Source organism: Ochotona princeps, chromosome 17 (genome assembly GCF_030435755.1).
Source record: "Ochotona princeps isolate mOchPri1 chromosome 17, mOchPri1.hap1, whole genome shotgun sequence".
Lineage (NCBI taxonomy): Eukaryota > Metazoa > Chordata > Mammalia > Lagomorpha > Ochotonidae > Ochotona > Ochotona princeps.
Genome location: NC_080848.1, coordinates 12338274 through 12359009, shown reverse-complemented (window position 1 = coordinate 12359009; position 20736 = coordinate 12338274). Strand labels below are relative to the sequence as shown.

The 20736-nt window shown below is 48.0% G+C and overlaps 1 protein-coding gene across 6 annotated transcripts in view; it reads right to left on the bottom strand.

Moving 5' to 3' along the window:
- Nucleotides 1–20736, bottom strand: part of MARCHF10 (membrane associated ring-CH-type finger 10) — an 84626-nt gene that overhangs the window by 37445 nt on the left and 26445 nt on the right. For all 6 annotated transcript variants that reach the window (XM_058676251.1, XM_058676253.1, XM_058676254.1 and 3 more), the window contains one exon: nucleotides 4528–4699. In XM_058676251.1, the coding sequence (XP_058532234.1) occupies nucleotides 4528–4699 (172 nt within the window). The remainder of the gene's footprint in view (nucleotides 1–4527; nucleotides 4700–20736) is intronic.

Below are 20736 nucleotides of genomic sequence, written 5' to 3'. Positions count from 1 at the left end.
TGCAAACCCCTGGACGGCAGGCCCTGTGTGCTTTATGTCTGTGTCCCTAGTCCCTGGCAGGTAAGGATGCAGTCATGTGTTGCCAGAGTGAGTGATGGGTGAGAAAACCAACTGGCCTTGGCATCAGATAGCCTGGGCTGGGTGTTGAGGGCGGCTGAATGTGTCTGCGCTATCTATGGATGCTGGAGAAGTGAATGACCTCAGTAGAGCCCAAGGCAGCTGCAGCCTGTCTGACATCTCTTTGGTCAAGGAGTTTCTGTGTGAGAGACACCAACCTTGAAGCCATGGGTGGTGCTGGGAGCAGCCTTTCTCAGCAGAGAGAAGGGGTGCGGATCCACCTGCTCCCGAGGCCTGGTCTGTACCCAGGCTTTTAAGCCTCCTGCCCACCTGCTGGGGTCACTCCATTTTACTGATGAGGAAGCCAAGGTCAGGGCAGGTGCCAGCTCTCGGTTCCAAGGTGGCAGAACTGGGACTCACAGTGAGTCCTGCAGTTCTGGGCCCAGGGATGCCTCCAAGCTCTGGGTCTCAGAGTGTCATACAGGATGGGCCACGAGTTAGAGCTCCGTGTGTTAAAATGGAATTGGTCGGCTACACGGACGTTGTCTTTTCTAATTAGGGCAGAGAGTTGGAAACTTTTTTTTTTTTAAATAATAGAATTTACTTCCAAGATAAATTATGAAGATTTAGGATTCACTCTCAAATTTCACTTCTGGGCTGCCTTCCATATAGTTTGCAATCCCAGAGATGCCACAGCTATTTTAGGTTTTCCTCTTTGAAGATCAGAATCCACTGACTTTCTTACATTTACAAGCGCATGAACCCACGACAAGCCACGCTAAGGCAGCACAGGCCTTGAGATTTTGACAAACCTGGATGTGGTAAAGACTAGCCTGGGACTCAGCAGATAGAGTGGGGATCATTCCAGAATACTTGGCTTCGTTTTAAAGGCCGAGCCTCTGGAAGCAGGCTCCCAGTTCTCCATCCACTTTCCTGGAACGTTACCGAGGGACGCTGCCCAATTCCAAGTGAGAGTAGGGACCTTGGATGCCTTCTTACGTTCTGGAAAGGAGAGGCAGCTCCTTCCCGCATGGGGCTTGGCAAGGCCTCGATCATCCCTCTCACCCTGGCCTTGCTGGGCCTGTTGACTGCTCTGCCTCACGGGGTCGTGGAGAATCCTGCAATCAGAAGACACAAACCTGCAAGACTTGCTCTCCCTGCCCTATGCCGGCGTTCAAGGTTGCCTTGGTCCTGACTCACTGCTAGAATTTTCCACGTGCTACCGGGGGTAATGGGCATCTCTACCTTGGTGAGCATTTTCTAACAATTTCTCTTTTTCCCACATTGATGTTTGGGTCGGGAAGCTCAGAGGGTAGGCAAAAAAGTCTGGACTGGCATTGGTGTGAGAGATTTTTAAAACAAAAGGCCTGATTTTGGGGAAAAGGATTTAAAAAAAAAGGGAATAGGCATGGGAGGACTACTTCAAGACAAATTGTCGTTGCATCCTCATAGCTGCCCCAGCAGGTGAGACCTGTTTGAGCCCCATTCTACAGGAGAAGGACCTGAGGTACATCTTTGGCCCAGAGGTAAGACAGCAAGTGGGCAGTGCGGCCCGATGCTAACCTGAGCATTTTGACCCAGCAGCCCTTGAACTGCAAAGTCCCATGCAAGGCAGAGAGAAAAGGCAAGGATGTCATGAGCCAGCCAGTTCCACACAATCCGTGAACTTGGCTGAAACACATGAGCTCCTTCTAGCAGTGGGAGGGGCGACGAAGACCAGTAGTCTCCGTGGTGGCAGTTCCGTCTGGAGAGGTGCGGACAGCCGTGTCACGGCACCAGTTCCAGGGGTCCTAGAGGCAGTCCACATGTACAGGGAAGGATCCTGGCTGGCACGTGGATGAGCAATTCCACAGATGTGCAGTGAAGCAGGTGGCACTGCCCAGCCGCAGCATTTTACTACAGAAAAACCACATGTGACCCCATGGGGCACAGGCTGGCCTGCTGGGCTCGTCGCCGAGGGCTCAGGTGTCCCCATGACCCAGTTCCGCCCAGAACCTCGGGTCTCACACGGGAAGATGTCCTGACTGGTTGGTGGCTTTGGAGCAGGCATGTTCTTAAACACAACGCTTCTCCCAGAAGCGCAGAAAAGTAGAATCAGCTCGGCCTGCCTGGATGACCTGACACTACGTCCTCTTGGGCGCCAACAGCAGGGGGCTTAACTGAATAGACTGCGTCGTCACCCCCATGGCCTGGTTCTGTCCACGTGTCCAGGTTCTCATGTCACGGTGTTAATTAGGGAGCGCTCAGGGCCAGTTCCCACGTGTGCAGCGTGTGCGTCTTGCCTCGCCCACGCTCCTCCCTGAGTCAACTTCTTTGTCAGCCCAGACTGACTCGCGACTGCTACCCGTCACCAGGCTGCTCTGTGGGCGAGCCTGGCGTGATATGGGGGTCCCAGCTGGGGCCAGCACGCAGTGAGAAATCTGTTGCACTGGAGAGCCCTTCCCTACAAGGAAGGTCCCCTCCTGCAGGGGAGCTGCCAGCGGCTCCAAACGGGCCTCTGGCCCACCCCTTGGTACTTTCGCTTTTCTGAACGATATTCTTCAAGTGTGATGCTCTAAAGCTCTGGTGGGGAATGTCTGGTTCCTGGGCCATGCAAGCCTTGGCAAATCATGGCAGCTGCTGGCAGGGTCCAACCCTCAGTACATCTAGAGCAAGCTGACCATTGTTGTGTAACCTTGTGAATGATGGCATCAACACCCAGGGGCCCTTTGCAGACAAAGGCTCTTATCCCCGTTTAAAGAATGGAAAGTGAATGAACACCCCATTTTTTGTCAGTGCTCTGAGTGCCACTTGGAGTTCAGTCAGCCTGACAAGTATCTGGCATCATTGGACATACTCAGGCGCCGGGGTGGATGGAGGGGCTGCACATTCCACTAAACAGCTCTCCCCCACACACGGCCAGGCCCCAGGCGTCAACAAGAAGCCCCAAGATTGTACTAAATACTATGGAGCTACACTGTTGTAAACTTGAATTCAAATCTTGTGCTATTAAAAACATCCTCAATTTGATCCACTACAATGTGTATTTGGAATGCATGCAGAATCATCTTGCCTGCTTCATTTCACCCTCACTCTTTTGGGGCCAGGGTTGTGATGTATCAGGTTAAGTCCCACCTGTAGCACCAGCATCCCCCATGGGGGTGGGTTCAAACCTCGGCCGCTCCACTTCTCATCTAGTTCCTTGCTAATGGCCTGAAGAAAGCAGCAGAGCAGGGCTGAAAAGTTTGGGCCCCTGCCACTTCTGTGTGGGAGACCCAAAGGAAACGCCTGGCTTTGGTCTGGTCTAGTTCTGGCCATTACAGCCTTTTGGGAGAGTGAACCAGCAGAAGGAAGCACTCCCTCTTTTTTCTTTCTTTGTAACTCTTTCAAATAAATAAACAACTCCTTAAAAACTAACAACTCTTTCCTGCTGAGGAACTCCTTAAAAAGAGAAATTAAACATGAGGATTCTTGTCCCTGATTCCGTAAGGAGCAAGAATTGGACCTTTGGCCCTGAAAGGATATCATTTCAGAAGTCACTCTGGATTGGACTTCAATAGGACCATCACTGGCGGTGGCTAATCGGATTCCAAGCTGCCAGTTTCTAAGCACACACTGAGATCTCACTGGACCAGCAGTGGCATAAGAGGAGCTAAGCCGGACAAGGAGGGAGTTTTCATAAATCAATCACTGCTGTTGATGAATTCTTGCTTTGGATCCTTGCTATCCGAGTGCCAAATGGCAGGCAGAAGTCCTGCCCCCCTGATTACCCCAGTGCTTCCCTGATCACCACCCAACGCCAGGGTGGCGGCTCCCAGATGAGGTGGAACTGGTCCCACGGGATGTTGGCTCCCAACGGGGTTGAGTCCAAAGGCTGGCTCTGGCCCCTTTCTGTGCCGGATGGGCTGGCTAGCCCCTGCCCCGAGCGGGAAGGCTAGTTTTGCTTCAAAGGCAGCCAAAGAGTGAATTATTTACCAAATTGCACAAAAGGAAGGATTTATCAAGCTCCCTTTCTTCCATAGAGGCCAAACCCAGAACCGGACGACTTTATTACTCTCGCTTGCTGGCTTTCTATAAATTGGGCCATTCAGATGTCTTTGAAAGCGTGTCCTCACGCTTTAGCCCGAGTCATAAAACTTGATACCTGGAGCCAAACGCCTTCATCCTCCCTTTCCCCGCCAAGAAGGGTGGAGAAGACGAAAAGGCAGCGATCCCGGGCAGCGCCACACAGAGCAGGTGACCCGGGGTGGGGATGAGGAGGGAAGTGCTGGAGACAGCTACTCGGCATCACTCGGGTCTCCTTGACCCTGGGTTTTACTCTGAAATTGTCTTTATGGCTTGAACAGGATCCTTCATCTTGGCACACCGGAGTCAGCCAGTTGGGAAAGGCTGGATTTAACCGCCACCACCAACCACCAGCTTGCTTGTTGCGTTACCTCTAACCCTGGGGTCTCCCAGCCTGGGAGTGCCTCCAGGCGAGGAACCACTCACCTGCAGGGGGTTTGCTGGGGCCGGTTTTCTCTGGCCTCCGTGGGGTCATGGTGCTCTTGTGTTTCTGCTTGACTGACGTCTGGTCGATGGCTGGCAGTTTGGAATCACACTTAGCCGTAGGTATCTTGGGGGACGACTTTGGTTCTGTTACAGGCTCCTCCTCACCAGAACTCTACCAAAAACCAAAGGAGTCTGAATGTCAGTGGCCAAGTAGGTCACCTCTGCGAGGCAGAGGGAGGACGAGAGACGGGAGGAAGAGAGACACAGAGGCAGTGACCCCATCCAGGAAGAATAACCCTGACGCACACGGCCATGCTGGGTCCCACTCCACCAGGGGAGATACGGAGGGGCCTGGCATATCAGCCAAAGTGGGACTGGCAGGTGGTGCAGCCAGGATGTGGCCACTTGGGACACCCACAGCCCATACTGCAGTGCCTGGTTGAGTCCCAGCTTCTCTACTTCCAATCTGGCTTCCTGACACGCACCCTCAGAGACAGCAGATGATGGCCTGAGTGACTGGCTCCTTGACACGCCCATGGGAGGCCTTGATTGAGCTCTCAGCTTCTGATTTTATGCTGTCCCAGCCCTGGCTTTTATGGGCATTTGGAAAGAGAACTATTGGATAGAAGACACTGCCTCCCACCCCCCCCCCCCAACACACACACTTTTATCTTTCAAGTAAAATAAAAATAAGTCAAAGTTTAAAAGAGCAATAACAGCAAAGTTAATGAGTGCACGGGCATTTTGTAGAACATTGTGAAAAGAATACATTTCTGACCTTTAGATAATGTGATGAGCAATAAATGGCTCATGCTACAAGATGCACCCGAAAGCAGTAGGGAGAAAAGCAATCAGTGTTTTAAAACTTCTTGCTATTTGAGCTATTTTGAAGATAGGGCAGGGAAAATGTTCCTTCTGTTAATTGTACACTTGACAGTGAGTGAAAGGGAAATTGAGATGGTTGCAGTAGAGACTGACTAAATCAGTCTCAATATTCTGAATTATTGGGTGTGACCCCAGACAGGCTCATCCTCTAGAAACTCCCTGCTTGTCAGTCTCCCATTGAGAAGTCGGTGTGAATCTATCCACGGACGGGTCCCGAGCCCCGAGGTGTCAGAATACCGCAGCACAGCCTGGCAGACGCGTCCCAAACCATTCAGGCATTTGACGCTTCATCCTTTGCCATGCTTGCAGCCACCACAGAAACGCTGGAAACAATTCGAGGGCAAATGGTGAGGAGAAACAGGATTTTTATTTTAAAGATTTATTTAGTCTTGTTGAAAAGTTAGATATACAGAGAGGAGGAGAGACAGAAAGGAAGATCTTCTGTCCGCCTATTCATTCCCCAAGTGGCCACAACTGCTAGAGCTGCGCTGATCTGAAGCCAGGAGCCAGGAGCTTCTTCTGGGTTTCACACGCAGGCTCAGGGTTCTAAGGTTTTGGGCCGTCCTACACTGCTTTCCCAGGCCACAAGCAGGGAGCTGGATGAGAAGTAGGTCAGCCAGAACTCACTGGCGCCCATATGGGATCCCGGTGTGTGCAAGGCGAGAACTTTAGCTTCTAGGCTACAATACTGAGCCTGAAACCTGATTTGAAAGCCTTATGGTGCTAGGTCCCAGGTATTAGCATCCCTCCCTGCCCCCATACCACATGGTGGTCCATGGTCAGGAAGTCCCAGGGCAAAGAGCCTGTCTGGACACGGATGCTGAAGGCTTGTGCCCTGGTACCCTTCCAGCTGTTGTGGTCGGTGTTGAGCTTCCTGATGCTTTGCTGAGACAGCGAGCTCATGTTGCAGATTCCTCCTCAGGAGGAGATGGAATAGGTCTGAATGGGTACAATGTCTGACAAACTGGATTCCCAGTCTTCCATAAAGAAATGAGCAGATGGACAGATCCTTCCCCTCGGATACCACACAGCAGTTTTCCCAGGTCGAGTCTGGCTAGAGCCGGGGAACACAGTGGCATTGTCATCCGGCTTTAGCCTGCCCTCATGGGAAGGGACAGGACAAGCCCTTCACAGGAGGAATGCCCTCTTCTGTCTTTTCCCTTGGATTCTGCAACCTAACAGTGGCTATGGAGACTTATTTAAAATGTCAGCAAGGAACCCTTAGGCCATCCTTGAACATGAACTAGATTTTCTGTTTTCAGAAAAGGAAATGACAATATGCAGCTTCAGCACAGTATCACAGGAGGTGGAGAGTGGTGAGCCAGGAGCTGGGGCTGTGGAGACCATGGTGTCTAACATAGTCTAACATAAGAACCCAGACCTGGAACTCACTGGAGGGAGTGGCACAACTGACTGCAAAGAACCATGTACCAACCACAATAAGTAAAATTGAATTGTAGACCTGTGGGTGACACAGCTTAGAAACCTGCCTCAAGGAGAAGAATCTGCTAACCAGAAGTACAATGACCAAGAGCAAAAGAAGAGGCAGAGGCACAATGAATATTACCGAAGAATCCCCTATAAAGGAGCAAAACCCTATGCCAACCTCAGAGTTCACTGAGGAAGACATTGAGAAAATGGGGGACACAGAATTCAAAACATTTATTATAAAGCTTCTTATCAACAATGAAAAGCACGTAAAACAAGCATTCAAGGAATTTAAGGAACATGTCACACAGGAAATGAATCAAATGAAAGCTGATATATCAGAAATGAAGAATACAGTGGAGCAAGTTCAAAGTACAGTGGAGAGTCTCCAAAATAGCATGAAGCAAGCAGAAGAAAGAATCTCAGAATTAGAAGATATTTCCTGTCACCAGGGGGAAACAAACAAAAAGCTGGAAGCAGAGCTGGATCAGGCCAAAAAAAGTATTCAAGAACTGAAAGACACTATCAAGAGGCCAAACACACACCAGAAGGTGCAGAAAGAGGAGCTGGGTTTAAAAATGTATTTAATGAAATAATAAGGGAAAATTTTCCTAATCTGGGGAAAGAATTGGGAAGCAACATCCAGGAAGGGCACAGAACTCCCAACAGAGTTGACCAAAAGCGATCATCATGACACATGATAATCAAGCTCTCTTCAATCAAATATAAGGAAAAAAATCCTTAAATGTGCACGTGAACAAAAATCAGTTGACATATAGAGGAATGGCAATTAAATTCCTGACCTCTCATAGGAAATTCTACAGTCAGAAGAGAATGGAGCGACATATTGCAGATTCTAAAAGCAAAAAATTGTCAGTCCAGGATAACGTACCCAGCAAAGCTTTCCTTTGTCTTTAAAAATGAAACAAAATTCGATAGTAAAGTTACGAGAATATGCCTCTTCTAAACCTGCCCTACAAATGATACTTAAAGATGTTCTCTTGACAGAGAAGAGGAATAGCACCCACCAAAATCAAAGGCAAATGTGAAGAACACCCCAGTAAAATAACAGAAGACTAAATCAATTAACTTCATTGCTAAAATGACAGGATCAAATTGCCATCCATTCATATTAAACCTGAATGTAAATGGATTAAACTCGTGAATCAAATGTCATAGATTAGTAAACTGGATTTAAAAAAGAAAACCCATCTATTTGTAGTCTACAGGAGACATAGCTCACCAACGAAGATTAGCAGAAACTATATCTCATGAATTTTGATTTTTTTTTAATTTCATCTCTTCAAAACATTTTCTCCTTCAATTCTTCTCCGACTTACATGTCATACAGTAGCATCATTTTTTTTTCAAGTAGGTTCTTGATTTCCTTTTTCATTTCTTCAATGTCACATTAGTAATTCAGTAGTATGTTATTTAACTTCATGGCATTAAAACTTTTTTTTCCTTCCTGTTGTTGATTTTGTTTTGCAGCTTTTTATTTAAGGGGATGTGTAGTAACTGTGTAATGGAGACTATTATTTCTAGTATCATGGTATTTAACTTCATGGCATTGTAAATTTCTGTTTTTCTTCCTGTTGTTGATTTTGTATTGTGGCTTTTCATTTAAGGGGATGTATATTAGCTGTGTAGTGGAGATTATCATGCCCAAATATGAGGATACAATGCAGTATGCATCTCTACTTCCAGATTGAAGATGGACTCCCAAAGAAACGTTAATTATATTTGACAATAGGATGCTGGACTCTCTACCATTGTCCATGCTGGCAATGATGGACATATGAGTGCTTATGAAGAACTATTCTATACATAGTAATAATATAGGGGAACTCAGTGTGGGGGAGAGGGGACTTGGGAAGAGGGTAAAGGAAATCTCAGGGCCTAGGGAGAGGGAGAGAGAGAGAGAGAGAGAGAGAGAGAGAGAGAGAGAGAAGGAAATAGTACTGGAAATGAGGGAAGGGACAAAACAAAAGTGTGGTGGCACAGCAAGTTAAGGCAGCACTTGCATTGTCTACATCCTATACCGGAGTGAGTCTCGGCTGCTCTGCTTCTGATTCAGCTCCCTACAGATGCTCCTGGGAAAGCAGCAGCAGACGGTCCAAGTGCTTGGGTTCCTACCACACACACAGGTGGAGTTCTGGGCTCCTGCCTTTGGTCTGGCGCAGCTCCAGTTCCTGCACCCACTGGGGGAATGGACCAGCAGATAGAAAATTGATCTCTCTCTCTTTCCTCCTCTCCCTGTGTGCCACTGTCTTTTAATTAAATCTCTTTTTGAAAAGAAAGAAAAGGAAATCTGAGCAAATAGCAATTATGATGCCTATTGCTGTCACTGGAATTGGCCTTGGATGTCACAGTCCTGCAATTGGGTCCCAAGAGCAGTAGGAGTGAACACGAACCAGAATTCTTCCTACAAACTTCTTAACTCAAGCATCTCACATCAGTGGGCGTAGTCTGCTCAAACAGGGCCTGCCCATCAGGAAAGGGGCTCCAGCCAAGAAAACCAAGGCCTGTGACCACAGCACCAGGAACAGGTGTCTGCTATTAGTGGGTTCTTTCCTGTCCCCCCACTCAGAGCTGGAAGTCACTGCTTGCCCAGGGAGTGGTGAACAGAGAGCAAGGAGAGTTTGGCTAGGTGGGCTGTTAAGCCCTGTTTATTTTCCTTCACCTGTTCATGATACCTCCAGCCTTTAGTGACCCCAAAGAGGTATAGGAAAGCCCAGCTAGTATCAGCTTCCCTCTTACGTATAGGCTTGTGCCCTTGCATTCCAGCTATGTCTTTCTCTGGTTCCCATCAACCTCATTTCTGGGTAGGAGTCATCCTTTGGAGTCCAGAAATTATACCAGAAGTAGAGGTTTGGTTGGTTGGATCTGAAACCTGAATGGCCAGATGCATATGAAGCACTTGTACCAAGGGAGCTGCTCCTGCTCCCCTCACCAAGTCATCTTAAGACTTCCCTATTTCTATTGGATTTACAGACAGGAGAGACAGAAAAATCTTCCGTCCGCTGGTTCACTCCCCAAGTGGCGGCAACAGTCAGAGCTGAGCCAATTTGATTCAAAGCCAGGAGCCAGAAGCTTCTTCTTGGTCTCTCATGTGGGAACAAGGGACCCAAGGGCTAGGGCCATTCTTCATTGCTCTCCCAGGCTATTAGCAGGGAACTGGATTGGAAGTGGAGCAGCCAGGACATGAACCAGTGCTAGTGCCTGCAGGTGGAAGGCTAGCCAGTTGAGCCACTGTACTGGCCCCTCACCAAGTCTTAAATGATGACTCTGCCATCTGTTCTGTATTCATATCCTGTCACCATGTTAGCCATTTTCTCATTTACCCTCACTCTTGAAGACTCATCCCGCAGTATGAGTCTGGTGGAAAGTAAGTGTGGCGTTGAAGATTCTGGAAGAAGATTCTCAAACAAGATTCTCAGAAGTGAATCCCAGCTCTCACTTAAAATAATGTTGTGTGACATTGGGTTCTTTCGTATCTTCACATCTCGAATATTCTCATCCATGAGCAACAGTATATATTCTGGTGGTTTTGTGAGATCTGAATGAACTAAGATATATACACAGCCCTTAAAAGAACACTATATCCATCTAACACTGTGAGTATCATGCGAGTGTTCTCTTACATAATTAGCCATACATGTCCAGTTGTTCTAATCATCTAACTTTTGTATGTTAACGGTTCAGTGTTGAAACCAAAGTCAAAGATCACAAGCCAAAGCCCTAATGAATTTCATCTATTTTAAAAAAGAGTATGAATGAGAGCTGGGTCAGGTCATAGCCAGGACTCTTAATAGTCACCAGAAAGGTATCCAGTCTTAAGAAAATACAGAGCAGTTTCTTTTGTCAATGAAACTCGATTGAGAAATAGTTAATACTTACAGATCAGTAAGCAATAACAATTAAATATATTGACTTTATTTTCATTTAAGAATTTTATCTTTTGCACTTGTAGTTTTGTGAATTGCAATGTTCACACATTCCTAAATTGGAAGTGTCACGTTAAGGTGCAACGTCACACAGCATTTCTTTAGATGGAGAAGCATCAGAAACAACAAGCCAGCATCCCAAGCTATGTGACATAAGATTGCATTTTAGGTTCTCAGGGAATTTGACTCAAGTTTGAATAAAGCCATGTTAACTAAAATATCAACAAAATTAGTAAGTATTTTCTGGAATGTTAATGTTTTTGTATGTAAGGTTTTGCTTGCTGTTTGTCACCCTATATAGGGGAGCTATCACTTGCCCCACGGCTAGGGACGCTCACACGCAAGACCACATCCCTACAATGCAAAGTGCAACCCAGACTCTCATCTGCTCCCCTTGGCGCAGCATGTTCAGGCCTGTCCTTTCGGATTAGCCATTAATTGAAAGGAATTCACTGAATGGAGGGAGTGGTACAGCTGGCCCTGCAAGGTTCTAATCACCACTCAAGAAATTTGCTTCCCTGTGCGATAAGAGCCCTGCTGGCCAGTACTATCCCAAGGGGCTTGTTTAGGGAAATTCCAAGTCTGGGGCAGAAAGTAACCAGGACCTGCAGGTAACGCCCCTCAGATGTCCTAAAGCCCACTTGACCACCATAAAAATTCCCTGAAAGCCACAGCATCCCTGACCAATCAAAGAAAGAACACAAGGCATCACTGACCAACCAGGAACTTGGACATGAGCCCAAAATGCCTTTCTCAGCCCCGATTTCAATCCGTCAAAACCTTCATCTCTAACTCCTTGGGGAGCCCAGAAATTAAGTGATAGCTCCTTCATCTGTGCTTCATAAGTAAATTCCTAACTTTTTCCACCAGCCCGACATCAGTGATGGGCTTTGTGAGCATTGGGCGGGCAGGTGCACGTTGGAGGTCCTACAGCAAAACCACACCACGGCAGCACAAGTTCAGGGAGAGACTCACAGTGGGGGAAGAGAAGGGACCTCAGGAAACAAAGCAGGTTCATGCTGTGCGCAGAGGGGATGGCTTAGGAACACTTCAAGGGTTCAGGTTAGAACTCCTGCAAGATGGAGACACAGGGCTGAGCTGTAGGATGCATTTCCCCAAGAATGCGTTTCCCTGAGAATGTGGGAAGGACTAGCTTTTTCAAAAAACTGGGACCTGACAACTCTGAGTCTGAAAAGAGAAAGTGACGATGCCTACAGAAGAGCAAGTGACTAAAGCCGTCAGCGACAGCGAGCTGTTTTCCAGCTCCTTGCCTGAGGCTTCCTTTGCAAGACCCGGGAACCAGGCCTTGCACTGGCACCGCCGCCTCCACCCCTCCCCAAGCTGGGAGGTGTGAGAAACCCACATTTGCCACACATCACACTGGGGGAAAGCCGAGCCAGGCGGATCCCTGACACGGGGTGGATTGGGACTTGACTCGCTGGGAGGAGGAAGGAACAAACCAAGGGCAGGGTCTGGACGAGGCTCCAGCACTTGTCCCTTTGCAAGGTGACACAAGAATGTGACGGAGGCAGTGAACCCTGACAGCCCAGCAGGAGCCGCGCGGCAAGGTTGGCTGGGGACAAGCGGGCCTCGCGGGAGTGCTGTGCCCTCGGCGTTGCACCTCCAGCGTAGACATTGCCTCCTGGACACGGGGGCAGCAGAAGGCACAGCACTTAGGGAAGGACCGTCCCTTTGCATATTCAGTAGGTTGGATGCCGATTGTTGCCACAGCGCAAAGCAGGCGACACTTTCTCTTGTCCAGAATAAAAAACTCTCAGAGAAGCAAAGTCCCTCGCATGTTTTGCTGACACCTTTGAGGGCACCAGAGCTGTCCCCTGGAACAACACTAAGGAGCAGGGCTCAACGGCCTTGTTTGGTTTCTGGGGATGCAGGTATCGCCCACCTAAGTCAAAGCTGCTGACCCCCATTTGTCTTCCCCCCTGCCACGTGGCTAGGCCACCAGGGAGCAGCACTGAAGCCTTTGTTCGTCATGCTGTCTGTCCCAAGACGCATTTTGGAGTCAGCCGGTTTGCCAGGTGCATCAGCATTGCCGGTCCCCGACTCTGTGAGAACACGGTTGCCCGCAGGCTCCAAGTTCTCCTGCTAGCACATGGGCATGGCCCAGGCAGAAGCTGTGACCTGAGGGCCACAGTGGCCTTGGCCATCAGGGTCTCCCTAACATGAGATACTGCTTGCCCTAACTGGGTCCACTCTTGTGGGATGTGGGACCTGCTTCAGGATTATTATCTGCCGCTGAGTGAACCATTGAGATGCAAGCTGCTAATGAACCAGCCTGGCACGTTCTCTGACACCTGTTAGGTGTTTCTTAGGAGGCAAAGTCACCCTCCTTAGCTCGCTGTAGCAATCGTCATCCAGTCAGCATGGGTGGGGTTGATCTTGGGGTCTCTTACAGCTGGGAACACCTGTTTGTAGTGTTCTCTGGCTGTGGTAGTGGTGGGATTCTGTGGGATGGGCAATGGGGAAGGAAGCAGGATGGGTGTAGCCAGAAAACATGGGCAACATTGAGATGTGGTGCTGAGTGGCGCTTAGGGACTGTCCCCAGCTGGGTAGTTTCCAGGTGTGGTTTTGCTGTCCTGTGTTTCCCCTTGGCTCTTGATTTGATTCCACATTCTTTCAGCTGGGCGGAGCCTCAGGCGCACACAGAGTGTGAAGGCTTGGTCACCTTCAGGTGCAGTTCCTCCCTGCAGAGGCCTCCTATTGGAGTAATCAATAGTTCATAATTAGCGGGCTCATCGTCTGCCCCCCACCAGGTTTTCAGCTCTCACTGGGCGGCGCCATGAGAAACGCACAGAGGCGTGCAGTGATACCCAGCGGATGAATGCCTTCCTTGCAGAATGCAAAATGACATCGAATCAAGTGACCGGTTAGGTCCGAGCCATTCTGAGGACCACAGAAACCCGTAAAAGAGGGGAAGTTGCGGGAAGGTGGTGCTGTGCTGGGACGCAACGACGTGAGTCTGGTTATGGAGGGAGCAAAGCCAGGAGGCAGGCTCCCGGGATGCCAGAGCAGGGACAGGGGACGGAGGGGTGATGGGGCCAGACTGCAGGAAGCACCACGATGCTGCTACAGGTGTGAGAGTCAATGGGTCCAGCTGAAGCTTTCCCAGATGGAAAAACGCTGAGCGTGGGATGGAAGATGTACTTGTACATGTCTGCCAAGGGCCCGATACAGAGCCAATCCTACAATTTGTCCATGAGATGATCTCTTTGTGGTTTCAAGGGGTTATTTTTGTAATGTGTAACTCTTCTCCTTATTACAAAGGAAACACATGCTCAAAATAGAAAAATAAAGATGTGCCTAAAAAACAGAAAATGTAAAACGCTCAAAACCCCATTAACCTTGAAATAAACGCTGCCAGCAGGCCAGTCTGTGTTCCTGTAGACCGTTTGCCTGAAGATGAAGGAAAGTTCCAGCTTGTTGCCCAGAACCTTTCGCAGCTGGGAGGGCGGGAACGCAGCTGCCGCCTGGCACAGAATCTGCAGCCTGCCTCCAGCCCAAGTGTGGCATCTGGGTGAGGTCTCCAAGGTGAGGGTGAACAGAAGGGACTGGGTGGCCCGTCCAAAGTCTCTGGCCCCACACCTCTGCTTGCTCACGTGTCAAGTCCAGCACACCCGACCTGAGTCCCTGAAAATGTGCCGAGAGATGAGCTGTTGCATGCAGCATGGTGTGCCGCTGGCTGGGCCGCCATGTGGGCGAGACCAGCTTTTTCTTTTAAGATTTATTTATTTTTATTACAAAGTCAGATATACAGAGAGGAGGAGAGACAGAGAGGAAGATCTTCTGTGTGATGATTCACTCCCCAAGTAAGTGCAACGGCTGGTGCTCTGCCAATCTGAAGCCAGGAGCCAGGAACTTCCTCTAGGTCTCCCATACGGGTGCAGGGTCCCAAAGCATTGGACCGTCCTCGATTGCTTTCCCAGGCCTCAAGAAGGGAGTTGGATGAGAAATGGAGCTGCTGGCACCTGGTACAACCCTAAGCAATCCAAGTACGCAGGTGCAGAAGTGCAGAGAGCTGTGCCACACTGCTGTGCCACACTGCTGTGCCACACTGCTGTGCCACTCGCCAGCACACTGTCGCCTTCCAAGGTTTTTAAAACCTGATTTTGAAATTTTCCAGTTCTACAGAGGTAGGGAAAAATAGTACAAATGATAGCCATTTACCCTGTCATTGCCAATTCTCTTTCTCACTGTGTGTTGTTCTTTTAAACAATTTCGAAGTGACCAGACTTGATGATCTTTTATTCCTAAATACTTCAATGTGCATTGCCTATCAAAACACTCTCTTATAAAACCACAATGCTAGTCTTAGCTAAGACAACTCAGCCGCCCCGTGATGCTACCTACAGCACCATGGTCCTCACGCGTCTGTTTAGCCACTTGCCTTCCCTGAACGTGCTTGTGTTGCAGGTGATTCTGGTGCCTCTTTAGATTTTTATTTTCGAACAGGTCTCTGTCTATTTCTGCTTAACTTTAAAAAAATGGTTTGGAAAGATCTCGCAGCTGTTACATAAAATATCTATGTTCTGGTTTTGAATTTTTTCTCACAATGAAGCTCACAAAGTCATTTCAGGTACAACTGTTTTACGTCTTCCTCTCAATGTCCGCTCGGCAGGTGCATGGTCCAGCCCGTCCCCTACTGGTGGGGCTGTGCTTTGCTCTCCAGGGCAAGGTGGTTCCCACGGGGACTTTTATGTAAAAGTCCTGCTTGGAGGGGGTTATTGTGGGTCGCCCCTACTAGGCTGCAGCTCCCACTGGTTGATGTAAGGGCCGAACCAGACTGGACTGCAACACCCATTGGTTCCAGTGCAACTCGGGACTGAAAACAGAACCAACCCAGCAATTGCAACCACCAGCTGATCGGGGTGATGGACTGTGCCGGGCCCTGTGCTTGCTAGAACATGCAAGAAACTAGTCTGGGAATACCTCAAAGTATCTTTGGAGATCTCCCCAATCGAACTGCTGGACTCAGAACTCTAACCAAGAAAAGACAGAAGACAGAACAGGACAATCATTCATCTCAGCTATATGTTGGCAGCAAATTATGGGGCAAACGGAGACTTTATGATGGACCATATCAATTGGTGGACGACCTCATCGAGCGAAACTGGCAGCGATTCATAACTGCAGAACTATTAACACCACTCGAGCACATATCTCAGAGCATGCCCCACATCCGGGACTTAGGGTGGGCGGGAAACCGGGTGGGGCTTCTCCCTCAATATCCCCCTTTACCTCAGATACGTGATGGAAACAATATGGATAATAATAGCATTACCCACTCTCCTATCCCCCTAAACCTTTTTTTTTTCCTTCTTTTTTCTTTAACTGTAATTAACTATGTAAAGATTGTCAACAACAATACAATAAAAAGAAAAAAAATTTAAAAAAAAAAAAAAAAAAAAAAGTCCTTCTTCTGCCGCCTCGTCAGTGGATGACGCCTTGACACAGGCTCAACAGCCTCTTCCAAAAGAGCATCTTGGCCTGGTGACGTTTGTAGCCTTCAACACACTTCGTCCAATACTCCATTTTTTTTTAAACTATTGCCTTTTCTAAAGGAGTGCCTTCCTCCCCCCTCCTTGTCTTCTTCTTTTTTTTATTTATTTATCATCTCTGGGAACTCAAGAACATGTTTTATTCCATGACTTCATCGAGTTTTGGATGCTCAGCTTGTACCAAACTTGGCGAGTGGGCGTCCGCTCACGCGGGCTTCTGACTAAGTCTTTAGATGCTGAGTTGCTTGCTGACAAATGAAATGTCATTACTTCGCTTTGTACGTTACCTGCCTTAAGGCTGGAACCAGCTATTTGCACTAAGAAACTCTTGTTCCTTGCAATTCAGAATGCTATTTGGAGCCATCGCCTGTGTGCAAGGGGTCCTCGTTGCTACCTGAGTGGACTGGCACTCAGCCTTTTCAATGGAATGCATTAGAAAGGTATTATTTTTAAAATCATGAGCTCAACAACAGTTTTGATTAAAAGTTACTACTATGGACTTTTTTATTCCTTTGCATTTTATCTCTTCTATCACTTAAAATATTTACTTTGTAATTATGTTAATATATGATTTTGTTTTACCCTGCAATACACATGAAATATTTTCAGGATTATAGCGTAAATATTAAAAATAAACTCACCAGCTATTATGTCTTTGAAGCTCTCTTTGTCTTTATAATGTATTCCCTATTGTATGAGTATCATAATTACTTTTGTTGGTCATGTTGTTGCTAAGAGTGCTATGATTTAATATCCTCGTATCTTTGTGTGTACCTGTAATTATTTTTTTAAGTTCTCCAAAGACAGAATTTACATGGACTAAAGCAGCTTGAAAATTTAAAATGTTTTATTTTAATACAGGGAAATGTCAGTTTTTCTCTAACTTTTCCAACAATTATCTTTCTTTTTAAAAGGCTTTATCATTTTGAGAGAAGATTAAATTGTATGTAATTCCAATTTAATGAACACATGTGTTGATTTCTTCCTTTCATTTGTGTAGAATGTTCTACGTCTTTCTAGAAGGGGTCTTAGATGCCTCAGAAAGTTGGCACAGCACTTTTAAGGAACTACTGGCAAAGCCCACGTCTCCTGTTAGAGTGCCCGCATTCGATTCCTGACTCTGCTTCCAATGTTAGCTGCCTGCGAATGCAGACCTGAGGGGGAGCAGGGTCCTTGCAGCCCACTTGGGGGACAAACATTGAGTTTCCAGAGCTCAAGTTCAGCCCGGCCCAGCCATAGCTGTTTGTTAGGGTAATTTAGGAAGTGAATCAGCAGATGGGGTGGGGGTTCTATCTGGTCTATGAGTCTCTCAAGCTAAACAAACAAATAAAATAAGAAAGTGGACTCCAAGAAAACAATCTTCATTGGAGTGCGGCTCCTGCTTTGGCCTAGTGGTTAGGACATCAGTTGGGAAGCCAGTGTCCCATACTGAGTGCCAGGGTTTGGTGCCCGACTCTGTTTCTGGCTACAGCTCTCTGAGAGGCAGTGGTGACATCTCAAGTAACCAATTACTGTCAGTCACACCTGTGCGAGACCTGGTCCGAAACCCTGTCCCAGCTTCAGCCCCACTCTGGGACAGAGTCAAGCATTTGTAGAGTGAGTCAATGGGTGGGAGCTTGTTCTCCCTCCCTCACTTCCTCTTTCTTTCTCTGCTTCTCAAATGAATTGATTGCTTGATTAAACAGCATTTGTTCCAATGAGGGTCTTTAAAGTTTATCTTTTATTTATTTGAAAGGCAGAGTTAGATAAAGAAAGATACAGAGAATCTTCCATTCATTGGTTCGTTCACTCCCCAAATGGCCGCAGTGGCGGGGGCTGGGCCAGGCCAAAGCCAGGTGCCCTGAGCTTCCTCCAGGTTTCCCATGTGAGTGAGGGGGCCCAAGCACTTGAGCCTTGTTTTGCTGCTTTCCAAGATGCATTAGCAGGAAGCTAGGTTGGAAGTGGAATAGTCAGGTTTTGAACTGGCGCCCATATGGGATTGTCAGCACCACAGGAAGTGGCTTGACCTGCTATATGTCACAAGGCCAGCCCCTACATCTTGGCTTTTAAGGACTGGAACTAGACAAGACAAAATCTCTGACAAAAACCACTGAGAACAGTGGTTACAGGGCCCGACACATTGGCTCAGTGGCTAAATCCTCACCTTGAGAGCACCGGGATCCTACATAGGTGCAGGTTCCTGTCCCAGCTACTCCACTTCCCACCTAGCTCCCTGCTTGTGGCCTGGGAAAGCAGTAAAAAACAGCCCAAAGCCTTGGGACCTGCACCCGTGTGGGAGACCTGGAAAAAGCTCCTGACTTTGGATCAATTCAGCTCTGGCCATTGCAGCCACTTGGGGGAGTGAATCAACGGATGGAAGATCTTTTTCTCTTATCTCCTTTTTTGTGTAAATCTGCCTTTCCAGTAAAAATAAATAAATAAATCTTAAAAAAAAAAAAAAAAAAAAAAAGGACAGTGGTTACCTCAGAGAGTCAGAAAAGGACAGAGGCCAGGAAAGCCTGGCAAGTAGCATGCAGAATGGGAACTGAGCATGTGTGTGCAGGGTTGGGTTATTACATGGGTGTAGGCCATTGTGAAAATTCATAGACTTGTACAATTCACTACAAGCAATTATTTTTATCTCTAAAACTAAAACTGGAAAAAACCCAGAAATGAACAATCAAAACCATAGAAACCATGAACAAATAATCAACTCTACCTGGTACAAGCTGAAGGATTTAGGAAGGCAGCCCCAATGCCTGCAACTGATTTTGAAATTCACACTGACATACAGGCTTGAGCAACCAATGGGTGGATCAAAAGATCAGCTATAGGCAAACCAAACATGCAAAATGTCGCTGATGGCAGAAAACAGCTGATAGACAAAGGGGTATCTTTTGGAGACTTTTATACCAAAAAGTGTGTTTTTGGGAGAGAAGGGGGGATGGAACAGAAGTAGGCTTTCAGACATTGTAGCTGTGGGACAAACTCAGTCCTCTGTTGGAACACTGCTTAGTTTTCTCTTGCCTGGCCAATAGTAAACATTTATTTCATTAGACAGAAAGTGTTCCCTTTGGAGTATTACCTAGCAATAGCAATTGATCAATGATCAATAGGACAAAGTCGATGTAAGATTTTGAAAGACAGGTCTTATCCCATACCAGGTGTAAAGCTTTACCGACAAGGGAGCGTCTTGGGTTAGGAGGAAGCTGCTGTATGCACTGGGGGGTAAGAGAGTGTGGGTAAAACAGGGGCCTGCAAGAGTCAGGTCACTGTCTAGGGCCGAGGTAGACCACTGGGGTTCCCAATCTGGTGGGGAGATTGGCCTTCGGGGTGAGGTTCTCTCTGGCTGAGATTGGAGGTGTGGTGTGGAGGGGGAGAGGAGTGCAGGAAGAGGGCTCCATGTGTGCCCAGGCTCTGATGCGGACGTGGCCTGGCACAGCAGCACTCCCAAGGCCCCTGTGGAAGCCGCCCCAAGGGGAAGAAGGCATGGACCCCGCAGCTCCTGCTGCTTCTGGGATGAAATATGCTTCTTGTGGGCCTGGCGTGATAGCGTAGTGGTTAAAGTTCTTGCCTTGAATACGCCGGGATCCCATAGGGTTGCCGGTTCTAATCCTGGCAGCCCTGCTTCCCATTCAGCTCCCTGCCTGTGGCCTGGGAAAGCAGTCAAGGATGGCTTAAACTCTTGGGACCCTGCACCCGCGTGGGAGACCTGGAGAAAGCTCCTGGCTCCTGGCTTTAGAATGGCTCAGCTCCAGCCATTGTGGCTGCTTAGGGAGTGAACCATCGGCCGGAAGATCTTCTTCTCTGTCTCTCCTCCTCTCTGTATATCTGACTTTGTAATAAAAATAAATAACTCTTTAAAAAATTTTGCTCTTTGTTCCAAAACAGCCACAGAACACCATGGAAGGGGTTGGCCTCAGCAAGGAGGTAAAGAGAGCTGGCTCCATTTGTCAACATTATCCTACCCATGCAAGGAAAGATCAGACTGTGGCAGGGGTGGGGCAGGAGTGCAAAGACTGATTAGGAGCCCATGGTGACTCAGCGAGGTGGTGGCAGAGAAGTCACTGCATTTGGATTAAAAAGATACTCAGTAGATGATACGGACAGGACTTGCCAATGAGCTGTGTACGGGGAGAGTGTGGAAAGAAAATGTCAGAGGGGCTGGTGCCACGGCATAGCAGGCTAAGCCTCGACTTGCAGCACCGGCATTCCATAGAGGTGCCAGTTCAAGTCCCAGCAGCTCTACTTCTGATCCAGCTCTCTGCTAATGCACTTGGGAAAACAACAGATTATGGTTCAGGTGCTTGGGCCCCCGAGCAGTTGACTTAGATGCTCCTGGCTTTGAACCAGTCCAGCCCTGGCCACTGCAGACATTTGGGGAGTGAACCATGGATGGAAGAGCTTGCTCTCTCTCTCTCTCCCTCCTTCTCTCTGTAACTTTGTATTTCAAATAA